General features: G+C 36.1%; 1 protein-coding gene across 1 annotated transcript; it reads right to left on the minus strand.

The window, feature by feature from the left end:
* Window positions 1-3,838: 3,838 nt before the first annotated feature.
* On the minus strand, window positions 3,839-15,413 carry LOC129424032 (E3 ubiquitin-protein ligase RNF14). Its single transcript, XM_055180577.2, has 7 exons — window positions 15,287-15,413; window positions 12,649-12,809; window positions 12,443-12,570; window positions 11,826-12,326; window positions 9,226-9,454; window positions 8,828-9,000; window positions 3,839-4,867 (listed from the first exon to the last, which is right to left on the minus strand). Exons 1-7 carry the CDS (start codon window positions 15,409-15,411, stop codon window positions 4,742-4,744), a joined length of 1,443 nt encoding a protein of 480 aa, XP_055036552.2. The 5' UTR covers window positions 15,412-15,413; the 3' UTR covers window positions 3,839-4,741.
* Window positions 15,414-15,722: the final 309 nt, after the last annotated feature.

Below are 15,722 nucleotides of genomic sequence, written 5' to 3' on the forward strand. Positions count from 1 at the left end.
AACACTTAAATGTAAAAGATTAAAATGTAAAAGATTATTATTGAGTCTTTTGGACATACTATAAATAAGGACAGATTGCAGGACTTTAGTAGGCGTGAAGAGCTGCTTCACATTTTAAATTGCTTTCTCACTGTAAAAAAATCCAACTTTAAAATGTTCATTCAACAAAGAAAATTAAGTAACTTGAACAAAGATTTCATTGTTGAAGGGCGTCAATTCATTATTTTGTGTTCACTGAATGAAAAAAACCAACTTGCCAAACTGAGTAATCTGAACAAGCAATTTAAAAAAAAACAATGGTCGGAATGGTTCCCAGCATGCATTGCGACGTGTTCACTTCTTTGGTTAATATTTACTAAAAAAAGATGACTGTTTTAATGTTTGCTGGCTTTATTTATGTTGATATGTTGTTAATGTTAGTTATTTAGAGTAATTTTAAAAGAATGATGTTAGTTCATTGTTACCATGATTAAGAAGTGTGTGTTCAGTGTAGAGGGCAGCACAGTGAGTTATCACGCATCATTGTTGCCTCACAGCAGAAAGGTCTCTGGTTTAAGCAAGGGCTAAGTCAGACAAAGATTTTGTTTATAAGACCTTTCTGTGTACAATCCCACAGTCCAAAACATGTAGATTAGTTGAATTTGGATATACTAAATTACTCTTTACCCAACTTAGTCACTAGTTGAGTAAACATAGAAATTTGCTTATTACCTAATCAGTTTAAGTTGGTTCAACTTGTTGGTTTAAGTTGACATTACTCAGTAAATTGAGTTAGGTGAACTACATCATCCAAGAGTTGAGTAAACTCAAAAAACCTGTGCAGCAAGTTGCCTAGAAAATTTAAGTTAAGTCAACTTTTTATTTTTTACAGTGTAATATTGCATTTATTTAGATTTTTAAATCTAATGGCTTTGTAACTTTGGATATGGTGAGATGAGAACAATTTTTAAGTAATATTTTTCAAAACACTACTGCTGTACCAGTGCTGAAACAGGTATAACTGAAGAGAACCAAAGCTTTAGCATCAATGTAAAACTGATGGTTTTCTTTCTCTGCTTACAGTTTTTCTGCTTACAAACCCCCACCATATAAATAAGAAATCGCTATGGTGCGAGCGTAACTGGCTTTTAAAGGGGAGACTCTCATTTGTTTATTGCACATAATGCCCAAAACACACCCATTACTCATTACAAGAATAGGAACAACTCTCTTAGACTGTGCGCCATTTTTCCTGTTGTTTCCCATAGCAAAAGTGGATTCGGACACGCCCTACATGCACTTGCTCTTTAGACCATGTGGATAGATCGCTACAATAGGGCCCCTAGACTGTGTCTGACTGAAAGAGGAACGTCATATACACTTACCCCCCAGTCACATTAGCTACAAGAGACAGAGCGACAGGCTACCATTCATTTTCAATGGAAGTGGCCGTTTGCCAGCGAAAGCTCGCCGCTGCGCGAGCAAGGCGGGGCCAAAATAGACAAGCAGGCTATTTTATGCAAATGCTGAGCGATGCGACAAAGCGACTGCCAATCGGAGTGAAGGAGCAGCGTGACGTAGGTCTGTGGTCGAGTCTGAGAAAATAATTCAAGATGGCGGAAAATGCGTATTTATGTATATATCTGATAAGTTTGGCATTTTATCTCATATTTTGTTACTTTTATCGAGAAATAAATACTTTTAAATCCAAAAACACCGTTCTTGTTGTAACTTAACAATACCTCTAAAGTGACTTTTGATACCGCTTTTAGAAACTAGCCAAGGAACGCCCATCAAGCGAGTCTATGTCGCTCGGTGTCGTTCACTTTTGTAGCTAATGTAACTGTAGGGTTAGGATGGCTTAGGGGTTCGTAAAATATGGGCTCATTTTCATTTTGGGGTGAACTATTCATTTAATAAGTTAATGCAATAATTAACACAAAAATAAAGATGAACAATATTTTTTACAGTATGTATTTTCCTGTTTTGAATAACATGCAGTACACTATTTCTTCTAGTAGGCTTTGTAATGTAATTATATTAAAACCATTGTTTTTTGCATTTCTTGCTGTATAAATTACCATAAGTTATTGTATTGTTGTGAACAAACATGAATTAACATAAACTGTGGTATATTTATAAATTAACATTAGCCTTAATAAATTACTGTTTGTTCGTGACACCTAATGACTTTAATAACATTAACTAATATTAAAGAATTAGACCTTATAAGATATAGCTACCACAGCATCTAGACAATGCACATTTACCCAAATCAACATGCACCGAATGACCAAGGATAAGCCATGTATAATGTATACACATGTATACAATGTATAAGACAACAATTTATAAATAGTTCAACATAAACAAGATTACAAGAATCAATGTAGCCTACCTCATATTCTCTCATTTACTAAACAGATTGTCCTGTTGGTCTATCACTGGGCCTGGACTCAATTTTATGAAAAAACAATTATATACTTTCTACTAAAGACTTTTAGTAATGTGTAATTAATGATTTATAGTACTTATATGTATGCACAATAATCTAATGGCTTTAAATTATCTTCCATCTTTCTCAGCTATTTAATTAGTAAACAATATGTAATCAATTTGATTATTAATTTCAGTATTAATTACGATGTAAAATCAATTACATTGACATCTCATAATGTGTGTTTCATGTAAGTCAAAACAGAATAAGAGTCTTCACCTTCTACAGAAATACTTAGCTTTGACATGAGATTTGTTCAAAATGTTTACAAAAACCCAAATGAAAAGTAGAATAGAGTAAATAAACATAAAAGTGATGTATATGGATAAAAGTGTCTGCCAAATGCATAAATGTATTTCAATGCTTTTGCTAAAAATGTAATAAATGTAGTGAAAATGCTAAGTGCACAGAATAAAACACATGCAAAGATGTGAATTTTACATTGCAGCAGATCTGGCACCCTCTTAAAAAGCCTGCTGGATTAAAAGAGTTTGGTTCCAAAATGGGATAAGTCTGTTTTTAAAATATCTTGTTTTTTGATTCCATTTAATATCAATCAAACTGCATTTGGTTTTAGGGTTGAAACCCGGTGCCATTATGGCCAGTATCTACCGAACCAAATCAGAACACAGATTTCGGTGCCTATTAAATGCCTGAACGGTCGACTGAAATATTTTGCTGTCTGTGGCGCAAAAAACATACTCACACCATGTGGTGTAAATAATTTCCTGACTTACAAAATTCACGTGAATGTGAAAGTCGGAAAGCTTTAATAATACATAAGATTCAAGTTTCACTTTTCGCTTAAAGGGACAATAAGTAGGATTTACCCCCATGTAGTGGTGAAACTGTATTTCGAATTCAAACGAATAGTGCTCTCTAGCGCCTCGCTTTTTTCAAATGCGTGTTGCAACTACGGTAGCCGTTGTGTAATCACTGATCTCTTGGTCCATTTCAGCTACTTCACGTGTTCTGAATGAAAACGCGTTGTGGAAACACGTTTGGTAGGCTAGTGCTTTTTGTCCCTCTCTGCTATTATAGTTTATCAATACGGCAGAACAACACGGAAGCCTCCTTGGACTTACCCGTTTAATGTAAGTAAAGAGAAGAAATTCTAAACTTACAAAGAAAAGTCAGATCACTGGCAGAGGTCATTTGACACCAACGAGGACATATTTATGAATAAAGACATTGATAAAACCCTACTTACTGTCCCTTTAAAGGTATAGTGGAAGATTTTCCCGAATTTTAGAAAAGAACCGCCCTCTCCACTTGCACATGCGCAACACTCTACCTGCTCCCGAGAGGGAACACCTATTAAACGTGTGCACGAGAAATCGTCATGCAAGACAAAATGTCAAATGCCCTTCCGTGTTTTATTTACTTATTATATTGATCAATTGAGTGAGCAATGGAGAAGTAGCTTGTTGCATTTGCGTAATAGATACTATGGTGAACACATTGGAAGTATAAAAAATGAACACACAAGGTTTTAAAACATTTCAGTATGATACCTTTTACCATCTGGTCATAAGGCTACTTTAGACAAATTGAGATGTTTAGTGTGTGTGACTTGTGCCAGGGCTAGCATTGCAAATCATAGCTTACATCAACGTTTACCAGCAGTGATTTTAAATGGATTTCTCCAAATAGTATGCCAAACTTTACCTGTCGAGTAGAAACTTCGCAACTGAGGCATCAGTGGGAAGCCCAACCTGTGCTTTTAGCGCATGCCAGCGTGTAAAATAAAATTCTCCTTTCTCTTCTTGTCATATAATTCGTAAACACTTTTTCTCTTGCGACCCTCAGACATTTTGAAAAAACATGGTAAGAATGGCGAGCTTCAAGGAATGTCTGAAACCGTAGCTCACCACACATATACACCTGAAAGTGCCTATGTGCAGAAAGCAAAACTACCTAGGGACAAGCGTGTATGACGGCCTTACGTAAACATATCACCAGAATGATTGACAACTAGGAGAACCAATAGTCTTGATGATCCAGCCGGAAAAAGAACTATAAATTTAACTTAGGTGAGTTTGTCCATGTTTTATATTGTTGTAGTTTTATATTGATTTAAAAACGCAAACCAATCATTTGTAAATTTCCATGCTTTAGTATTTCAGAGTGTCTTTTTTTTAACAGTATAGCTGTTTAATGCAAAGGGCAGGACATTGACCTGCCAAAAGTAGATTTTCATCTCAACACGAAACTGATACATCAAGACACTGAAACACATTCAGACTGTCTATATGAAGGCACTCACTAAAGAGCGCATGGTGATTTTCGGAAGTGGAGGTATGGGTCTGTATCACTGAGAACTGCAAGGCAGACCCAGCAGAAATTCTTCTGACAGGAGTAACAGTGCATCTTGTTACAGCCCGTGTCTTTCTGAAAATAGAGAAAACAAACAACAGCAAATGATGAAAGTTTGTGCATTAAAGTCAATGTATGTTTAAACAATCACTCATAATAATATCCACTGAAAGAGCAGACAGTAATGGTTTTATAAAAGACAAGGTTATCTAGTATTAAGCTTTTATGCAAAGCGACCTACAAGAATGAATTAATTGATTGAGAAAGAATTCTTAGTAAAAAAAAATAGTTTAATGATTTTGAATCTTTTTATTACATAAGATATATATATGGATAAAAATTAGGGATGCGTTCATATATCAGCCTTTAATCATTGGCCAATTGTTAAAAACATGCTGATGATCAGGGCAGATTATTATGGCAAGCCGTTTTAACTTTTATTCATTCGTAGGATATGAATTTGTGATATCAACAATTCAATTTTCACTAGTTAAAATTGTAATTCTTGATATCAGATATTACATTTCTACTAGTAACAATGGCAATTCTTGATATCAACAATTACATTCCCACTAGTAACAATGTTAATTCTTGATATCAGCAATTTAATTCTTGATATCAACAATTACATTCCCACTAGTAACAATGTTAATTCTTGATATCAGCAATTTAATTCTTGATATCAACAATTCAATTCTTGATATCAACAATTCAATTCTTGATATCAACAATTCAATTCTTGATATCAACAATTCAATTCTTGATATCAACAATTAAGTTATTGATATCTGTAATTGTATTTTCACTAGTGAAATGTCACCATAGGTTGCCATTTAAATTCAATTGTTGATATCAAGAATTACATTTTCACTAGTAACAATGTTAATTCTTGATATCAACAATTCAATTCTTGATATCAAGAATTGAATTGTTGATATCAAGAATTGAATTGTTGATATCAAGAATTGAATTCTTGATATCAAGAATTACATTTCCACTAGTAACAATGTTAATTCTTGATATCAACAATTCAATTCTTGATATCAACAATTCAATTCTTGATATCAACAATCGAGTTCTTGATATCAAGAATTCAATTGTTACTAGTTAAAATTTTAATTCTTGATATCAAGAATTCGATTGTCACTAGTGACAATTTAAATTTCTGATATCATGAATGGGATTGTTACTAGTAAGAAAGCCATTTTAGATATCTGAAATGATATTGATATCAGAAATACAATTTCAGATAACAGAAATTAACATTGTTACTAGTGACAATCGAATTATTGATATCAAGAATTAACATTTTAACTAGTAACAATTGAATTCTTGATATCAAGAACTCGATTGTTGATATCAATAATTTAATTCTTGATATCAAGAATTGAATTATTGATATCAACAATTAACATTGTTACTAGTGGAAATGTAATTCTTAATATCAAGAATTGAATTTGAATGGCAGCCTATGGTGATATTTCACTTGTGAAAATACAATTACATATATCAAGAATTTAATTGTTGATATCAAGAATTGAATTGTTGATATGAAGAATTAAATTGTTGATATGAAGAATTACCATTGTTACTAGTGGAAATGTAATTGTTGATAGCAAGAATTGCCATTGTTACTAGTAGAAATGTAATTTCTGATGTCAAGAATTAAAATTTTAACTAGTGAAAATTGAATTGTTGATATCAAGAACACAACGAATAAAAGTTAAAACGGCTTGCCATAGATTATATCCTTGTAATCAAAATGCATCAGAACTCGTACTGTGTGATTATTTTGAATTGGGTCACAATGACAACAGAATTGCAGTTTGTACGCCCTGCACTTCTAGGATTCATGATATAATAATTTGAAACAAGCAGTAAAAGTAAAACTACACGTATCTATTGGGATCAGTAGATGTCATTTTAAGTTATCAAATATTGGTATCGGCACAATAATTTTGTATCTGTGCATCAATATAATAGATATGCAATGTATGTCTCTGTGGTGTCTGCCAAATGCATACATGTAAATATACATGTATTTATTTATAAAGATTTTTAGAACCATCCTAAATCCTAAACTCTTTATAATTGAAAAATATGTTCCTTATATAAACATCCATACACACACAAAATAAGTGTATTTATTAAACAGCTGTTTAAAATACTCAATTCTGATTACCATTAAACAATCAAATATGTGACCCGATCTCAGCAAAGGTCAATTTGATGATTTTGATTTACTATTTTTTACATAAAATCATCCTACATAATGTAAAGAACATTCTTTGAAAATAAAACCTTGATATCTTTATAAATATTGACGCGTTCACACCAGACGTGGAAGAGGCAGGAAAAAACACGCTACTCGCGCGTAGTTGGACACTTGAACATTTTTAATTTACTTGCTTCTTTCATGCGCGAAATTCTAGCAATTCGAGACATTCCCCTTACAAAAATTAACCATGTTTTTTGTTGTAAAAGTGTAGTAACCAATTTTTTTGCTGTTTCAACTGTAGTAAAACCATGGTTAATTTTTTAAAGGGTCACGTGTAAATTCACATCATGTGAAGGGCTTATATAGCTCAAATTGTTTAAACTTAACCGATTGTTCGACCTCCTCACTCAATTTCTTCTAAACACGATACTTTTATTTCCTGTAAAAGTACGAAGATGTCTCTTGAAGCGATGATGATTGTCCTCCGTTGTTGTTTTGTTTTTCTATCTCTGTTCAGTTCCTGTAATCACGTCATTGCTAGAGCAAGCTCCTGATTGGTTAACGCAGCAAGAAAATCAGATTTTCCAACTCGGATCACGTGGCAACGCTCACTTCACGCGGAATGTGACTTCCGCGCCATTCACGCTTACTGTGCCGCAGGATGCCTATTCGCGTCTTTGCATTGACTTAACATGTAAATCACTCTCACTTGCCACCTCTTCCCCGTTGGTCACGTCAAAGATTGAAATCAATCGATGAAATCAAACGTTGATGTTTTCATTATTAGAAATCTAATCTCATTATTAGATTATAAGACTTTAGCTTGGATTTTACAGACAGGGTCACATATCTGTGATTATTACACTGAGCTCTAGATGCTTGATTTTGATTGGCCAGTGGCAACTAAACACGGGTGCGTTTCCCGAACAACGACGTAACTCGCTGCTGAACCAACGTAGTACAATGCTTAGTTGGAGAAACTAACTACTTTGTCACGACTGTTTCCTGAAAGCATAGTAACTTGGTTGCACATTCGTGGTTTGAACCATGTTGGTTTAACAACATAGTTGATGATGCCACCTGGGAGGTGAAGTACTAATTAATCTGTACAAATCGTTTAAAGCCAGATTAGTGCTGTAAATAACATTGCATCGAAAGACTGATTTTGTTATCGTGATTCAGTTCTCTCTTGTTTATTTTCAAGGTATTCAATTCATGAGCAAGTTCCCTCTACGTCACTCCTCCCAGGGATTTCCCAGGGTCTTAAAGCTCGTAGGGCTGCACACATGCGCAGTTTTCAAATGCAGCGCTTTTATTCTGTTTACAAACTTAAAGACGTAAAATATAATGTTAATATATTTCGAATGATGGATATAGACTGTACTACATTTTTTTGCTTATTTTGTTTAAAAGCATGACATAAGTCTACATATTATAATAACAAGGAACGATGCTTCTAATGACAGGTGAAGAGCTGTTGTTCAAACCACACAACTTTGCGAATGTTCGTTTGAACTATGGTTTCGGGAAACATCAAATCATTGAACTTTGTCAGTAACGACGAAACTTATGACAGAAGTTGGCTAACAATGCTTTCGGGAAACACACCCCTGTTAGATAAAGCTTGCAAATAATGTCCTGAACAGAGTGTTTTGCACTTACTACAGTCTATAGAATAGGTTATACATAGCTTTTCGTCCGGTACAAATATACGATCTGATATATCATCATAAAATAAGTAAAACCATTATTTAAAACCCTTGTCTGAGAATGCACCCAAAGACCACATCTTCAAACAACACGAATGAGATGCTGACCTGTACAGGAGCGCTACAGGATGGGCACTGCTTACTGTAATCCTGCAACCATACTTTGCTATAGTAAGTATCCAACTCTTTCTGAATGACCTGCTTTCCAAAACGCTTCTCGAGAAACTTCTTCCTTTCGTCATTTGCAGCTAGATATTCCTCCCGCAACCCTCGAATTTCATCTGTTGAAGATAGAGAGATATACTGTAGGTATATTGAACTATACAGAAAGAAAAATACTGAAGTGTCTGTACTTAATATTTTGATGAAAAAAATGCAGAAAACTAATGAGCAAAAACACTTCTATATATATTATCTCTATAGAAATAATTAAAATATGTAAGAGATTTAAGTGTACAGGACCAATTATATCTAAAACAGAAAACACCTATCCATTATGATCTTACCAGCAGTGACTATGCATTGAGAGAGGCCGTGATAGCTTCGCTTACAGAGATTACAGAAAGCGTGTCGACAAGAGGGGCACATGGCCAAAGTGGTGCCAGGCTCCAACATCACAGCCATGCAACAACTCATGCGGGGACAGTACATAACATCTTTCATCTGGTCCAAACTTGACTGAAGGAGCAGACGATCGTACCGGGCAAACTCATCTTTTCCCACCAGAGATTTCACCTATTGTAGTGTAATGTCACTGTGATATCAGGACTGAAACTGGAGTTTTAAAGGAACAGCTCACTCTGTTATAAAATTTTGCTTGTAATTTATCCACCCTCATGCCATTCCAGGTGTATACAACTTCCCTTCATTTGATGAACACAATCTAAGTTGTATTAAATAATATCCTAGGTCTTTCTAACGTTGAAGAAAATAAGTAAATACACGATATACGATACACAAGCTAAATTAATCAAGCATGCAGAGAAAACAGACGGAAAAAATAAAAATTCTTATCTTATTTTTTTACAATTAAAGGCTCTCTAAGCGAATAATGTGCGACGTCACTTTCTGTTGATGTTTGAACTGTTTTCAAACAAACGGAGCGTAGCTAACGCCTCCCCCTCCCTCTCCTGTCCGTGCTTTCATGAACGCGCCCAACCCCCACCCCCAAATCCTTCTTGTCGTTTATTGGCTGGAACACTTTGTTATGTTTTGTTGTGCTAGGTTTGGCCACTATGTTGATATTGCCGTTTGTCAAGCCTGAGCTGTCTACAGAGATCGCGTTTTTTTACAGTTTGATCAGCGGACAGGCAGCAAGCAGATAGTGAGGAGATGTTTGCTGTATGTAACAAAAAATGTTTTATGGTCTAAAACGCGTCAATTCGCTTAGAGCGCTTTTAAGATCATCTATACTGCTAAAAAATTGACTTTCTAAATTGTGTTGTTTACTTTCCAATAAACTGATGAGTTTTGCATCAAATAGATTTTTGTTGCTCTTGCAATAGATGATAAATAATGACTATTCATAGATGGTTCATTGTTACATCTATGACTTAAGATTTTAAAAAATTACGATTTATAGATCCTTTTCCTTTTAGAGGCCATTCGTATCAAGTCGCGCTCAGGTTTATTTTTAATCTTGACACCTGGCAATCGCACTCAAATACAGTTCACAGGCGAGCGCTTTGAATAGCAGAAGAAAACAGCACAATGCATCCTGTGTTTCAGATGTTAATCGACCCTAATGCAAGAATTCTTCCAATAAGTTGTCGGATTAAAGACACAATTGGGCAGAAAGCGTCGGGGACATCTCCCAACCGCAAATTACGTGAGTGGGGCTGGATAATATTTTGAGTGCTGGCAGCCTAGGGACAGCAACCTTCAACCCAGTGGCATGACAACACCGGCCCCTGTGGCCAAAAAAACAGACCAGCCGACTGGGAATGCTCCCTGTCCTCCCAATGGCCAATCCGGGACTGACGTCAGGTTTCCTCAAATCCTACCCTGGAGAGCTGGTGCACTGCAGAGTTTAGCATCAACCCTGATCAAACACACCTACCTGTGATTTTCTAGTGATCATGAAGACATTGATTAGCGTAGCTCAGGTGTGTTTGACCAAGGTTGGAGCTAAACTCAGCAAGGCACCTGGCGCCTCATTGCGTAGAAACCATCCTACATTTGATCTTACAATCATTTATCAAAAATGCGTACGTGTGATTCATAAACCAAACGTACACACAGAAAATGCGTAACCCTTTCTTTCAGATCTATAAATCACAAATGATCTTGAACTTGTGCGCAGCTGAGCAGTTTCAGATCTCCGCCTTTAAACATAATTAACGTCATAGACATATAAAAAAACGTTTGTCGATGTTTAACCCTATTCGAGCAGCAAGAATAACTTATATTTCCAAATTCCTGCAGCAATCAGACAAGCAAAAGTGAGTACGTCTGCTCAGACCCTGACATGGTGCTAAGCACTTTACCACGTCAAAGACGTAGATTTTTGCCTATGCACACTTTACTATCAAATCTGTGCGTATGCACACTTTATAAATGATGCCCCAGCTCTCCAGTATAGGATTTGAGGAGTCCTGGTCTACGTTGTACATGGACTGGGACGTTTGTTGCAGCTTAAGTTGTTAAATATCACTCCTTAACTTGGTCCATTTTTGGTTTTACTGAAAATGAGTATAAGGAAATGCAAAACAGAATTTTTTGACATGTTTAAGAGGTTTCGGCATATTAATCACAGTGCTGGTGGTCCATGTATAACCGACACGTTGTTATATTTTTGGAGAGTTGCACGTCAAGCTACGCAGTGCCATGCACAGCCTACGGCGTAAGTCTAATGGAAAAGTATAAATCACACTTTACTTTAATCATGGATGTATGTGCTTCAAATTTTTGGCCCCAATGTAATGGACCAGTGCAGAATATAATTTGGATTGTATTTAGCTAAAGAAAGAAAATCACACACACACACACCTATGGGATGAGGGTGAGTAAATTCTAAGCAATTTCTCATCATGGGGTAAACTATTCCTTTACCTGTAAAATCACATTATAGCACAAATACACAACGATAGGTTTTCATGAGAAGTACCTGTGCTGGAGTGGCTATGGACGTACACTCTGGATCAAGACAGTTAAGGCACTGGACTTTGCCGTCTCTGATCTGGATCTGAAAGTATTCCTTCATGCAGTCCTTGCAGTAGACGTGTTGACACTCTTTGAAGAGCAAACAGTTGGAGCCCAGCTTCTCCGAGTAGCAAATCCCACAACAGAATAGTTTTCCATCAAACATTTTCTGCTTCTGAGCTTCATCAAAGTCCAGCAGCTGGTTTATTATGTCTGTGTAAGGATCAACTTCTTGAACAGCTCTTGGGTCTAATTCTTGTTTACTGTTTTCTCCAGCACTGTTTACTGCTTGCTTCTGGTCAGATTCACCCTGAGACTGAAGAACAATGCTTTGGATCTCAAGTGGAGAATGGATGCCCAGGAATTCCAGAGTTTCTTCCTTCAGAAACTGGATCCAGGTAAAAAGCACAACATTTCCTCGGTTTTCCTCCCAAAGCTTGTCTAGTCTTTTGCAAAGTGCAGTGATCTTTTAAGACAAAAGATTAATTATGAAGCAAATAGAAATGACTGTACAGGTTTCATATCAGAAATACAAAAGTGAAGAATTTAATTAAAGACGTCAGAATGCTAGGCAGAACTCACTTGAACTCTTGTGAGCCATTTGGAGTTTAGAGTAAAGCCTGGAGCGGATGATAAAGGGTAGTCCACAGGAAGTTTAAAACTCAGAACCACGGGTAGAAATGATAAATCATACTCCACACAAGTTGGTCCTGTCAAAAAATATGCACAAATTCAGAAAGACTATTTAAAACCTTACTAACATTAAATACTCAGTTATTAAACCTTACCCTTTATTAGCAGTTTGAAGTCAGGAGGAAGCTCAAGACACAGATGGATCTCACCTTCCTGTCCTGATTCGACCCTGCGAAACTCTTCTTCATCATATATGCTTGCTAAAGCCAGCAGTTCATCTTTTTGTGCTTCGTGGTTGTCTGACATTTTATCAAACCTGAGATTAATAAGAAATTGTTAAATGCATTGTAAAATATCTACAGATATGTATACTGAACTGTTAATTGTTTAAGTGGCACAAGGACTCGTCTACAGGAAGTGCTGGTAAAATATTAACAATTTCACAGTCAACATGCAATATCATTCACAATCCATTCTATTTTTAGGGCATAACTGCCAAGTATCACTACCTCAACAGGGAAGATGGGTCTGAATGCCTCAGTGACCACAGAATTTGTGCTGTCCTGAGCATTAGTTCCTGGTAGAGTCTTCTTATGTAAATTGGACCCAGGTTTTGGGCTAGACTAAACAGGGCTTTCACACTTGAAATAGGTAACCCTGGGTTATTCTAAACCCCAGGTTAACAGAATCCTGGGTTATCTGTTTCACATTTCACACTGCTCATAATTAACCAGGGGTAAAGAGATAACCCTGGGTATTCATATTCTGAAGTTTCACACTGTCCATTCATAAACCCTAGGTTAACATTTTCCTTTGCATATTTGCGGTGTCAACAGTCATGATTGGTTAAAAAGCGATGTCAAACGGGCTGAAATAGCGCACTGTCGCTTTAAATAACAGCTTGTCTCGCGCTTCTGTGTCAGTAACAGAATATTATTTTTCTTACAAAATCGCATCAGTTATTTATTTATCCCCCTGAAGCTGTGTGGATTACTTTTGCAAAGGATAGATGCACATTCTTTGGGCTTGAAGAATGTACACCCCATATGAAACCATTACCGAGACCCTATTACAGGGGTGGGCAACTCCTGGTCCTGAGGGCCACAGCCCTGCAGAGTTTAGCTCCAACCCTAATCAAACACAGCTGAAAATTCTAATTGAAGTCTTCAGGACTGTTTGGAAATGACATTCAGGTGTGCTCGATTAAGGTTGAAGCTAAACTCTGTGGTCCTCGATGCTCACCCCTGCCCTATTACATTGCTAAAAACAAAGTTTTTTGTGTATTTGGTGTAATACAATGTGTTCGCGTGGTTTATGGTTAAAAAAACACATTATTTTCCACATACCGTACATTATTGTCGCTTCTCTGTGCCCTGCCTCCCTGAAACACTTTGATTTTGTACAAAGATTATCGTTCTGGAAAGAGCAGGGTCCCCAATTGGCCAGCTTATCTGTACAATGTGATTGGCCTGAATACCTCTGAAGTCAGCCGGAAATGTGATGCTCCTTCCGTATTTGGAAGATTATCTCCTAATGCAATACTGACAGGAGTTAATATCATCTTTACTCCCTTATTAATACACCACTAATTAAATGTAACAGATTGTAAAAGATTGGAAAGGTAAGAATACTAAAACATAAAACCATGTCTTAAATGACAAACAACAAGCGCTACTCTGCACTGCACAAAACTTTTGTTTGAGTCATGTTTTAAAGGGAACATAACATGAAAATTTGACTTTTTCCATGTTTAAGTGCTATAATTGGGTCCCCAGTACTTTTATCAAGTGTGAATAAGATCAACCCGTAGCTTAGTTTGGGTAAACTATTCTCCACAAGCATGTGAAAAAAATAGGTAATTGAAATATTTGGTTACCCTGGTGATGTCAGAAGGGGATAATACCGCCCCTTAATAAATTTTAACATGCTGTAACAAATTATCTATATGATATTTTGAGCTAAAACTTCACATACAGTATGTACTCTGGGGAAACCAAAGATTTGACTTAAAAAATCTTGTGAATATTCCCCTTTAAGATCAGTATACAAAATCACTACTGAAACTCATCTATTTCTTATTGCATACAGTATAGCCATAAACAGACATAGTGGTAGCTATTAGTTTTTAATGTGTTGTGTATGCAAATTTTACCATGTTTTTTAAATATCATAACTTTGATGTTTATACAGCACGTTGGATAAAATGCTTTATAAAATAATGTGACTGGTTGACTGACTATTTCAAGTACGGGAAATTATTGTTTTGGTGAATGTCAAAAATGTTTCTTAGGTCATAAAAAGTGTGCACCCCCTATGAAAATTCATTCTGGCGACGAAGCTGTAATGATGCACATAATAATCTTCATCATCAAAGCATTTGTCTAAACGAGAAATAACGCGCATGCGATCTGAAATGTTTCACGGTCTGTAGCGCAAATACTGTAAGTATTGAGTGGGAGGGGCTGTGAACTCCTGTCACATACAGCAGATACCAAACAAACTAGCAACTAGACATTATGAATATAGAAGCTTTCTAACAGTTGTCGCGTATATAATATATATGTATATCTATATTGTTACACCCTTTTACGTTAGAATATAAAATATAACAAAGTTCCCGACAGCGGTGACCTCATACAAATGGTTATGATCACAGATTTACAGTAAGAAAAACATGTCAAGTTACGGGAAGAGGCTCCGTTAATGTTTATATTTAGTTATGTAATTCTAGTAGTAAAATAATTATTTTCATTGTTCATTATTCGATTGATCAGCCAGTAAAGAGGAGCTTACCTTGGTTTTACTTGGGTATTTTCTGACTGATCATCCAGGAAGACATTAGACATGTTCGAGTTCTTGTGGCGCTGCGCAGACCAATCGGCGCATGACATCAAAGTACCGCGGAACCTTGATGCCATACGTTGATCGGTCTGCGCAGCGCGGTATGAAGTCGAGCACGAGTCCGCAGCTGTACATGCAAACAGTGGGAGGAGCTTAGAGCTGCAATTTGACAGTCAAATGAAAAGATATGAACTGACTGAACTGGCTTTTGACACAGTCGTTTATAAAAAGGAGCAAAATATGTGTGAATGGCAACATGTTTGATATATCACTCTCAGTTAACAAATTTCATGATAGTGGAACAAAAACAGTTTGACATCCCTCTGGTAGAAAAAAGTAAAGCATACAAATTGTGTTACATAACAAAATGTTGGGAGCGACACAATGA

Source organism: Misgurnus anguillicaudatus, chromosome 9 (assembly GCF_027580225.2).
Source record: "Misgurnus anguillicaudatus chromosome 9, ASM2758022v2, whole genome shotgun sequence".
Classification (NCBI taxonomy): Eukaryota; Metazoa; Chordata; class Actinopteri; order Cypriniformes; family Cobitidae; genus Misgurnus; species Misgurnus anguillicaudatus.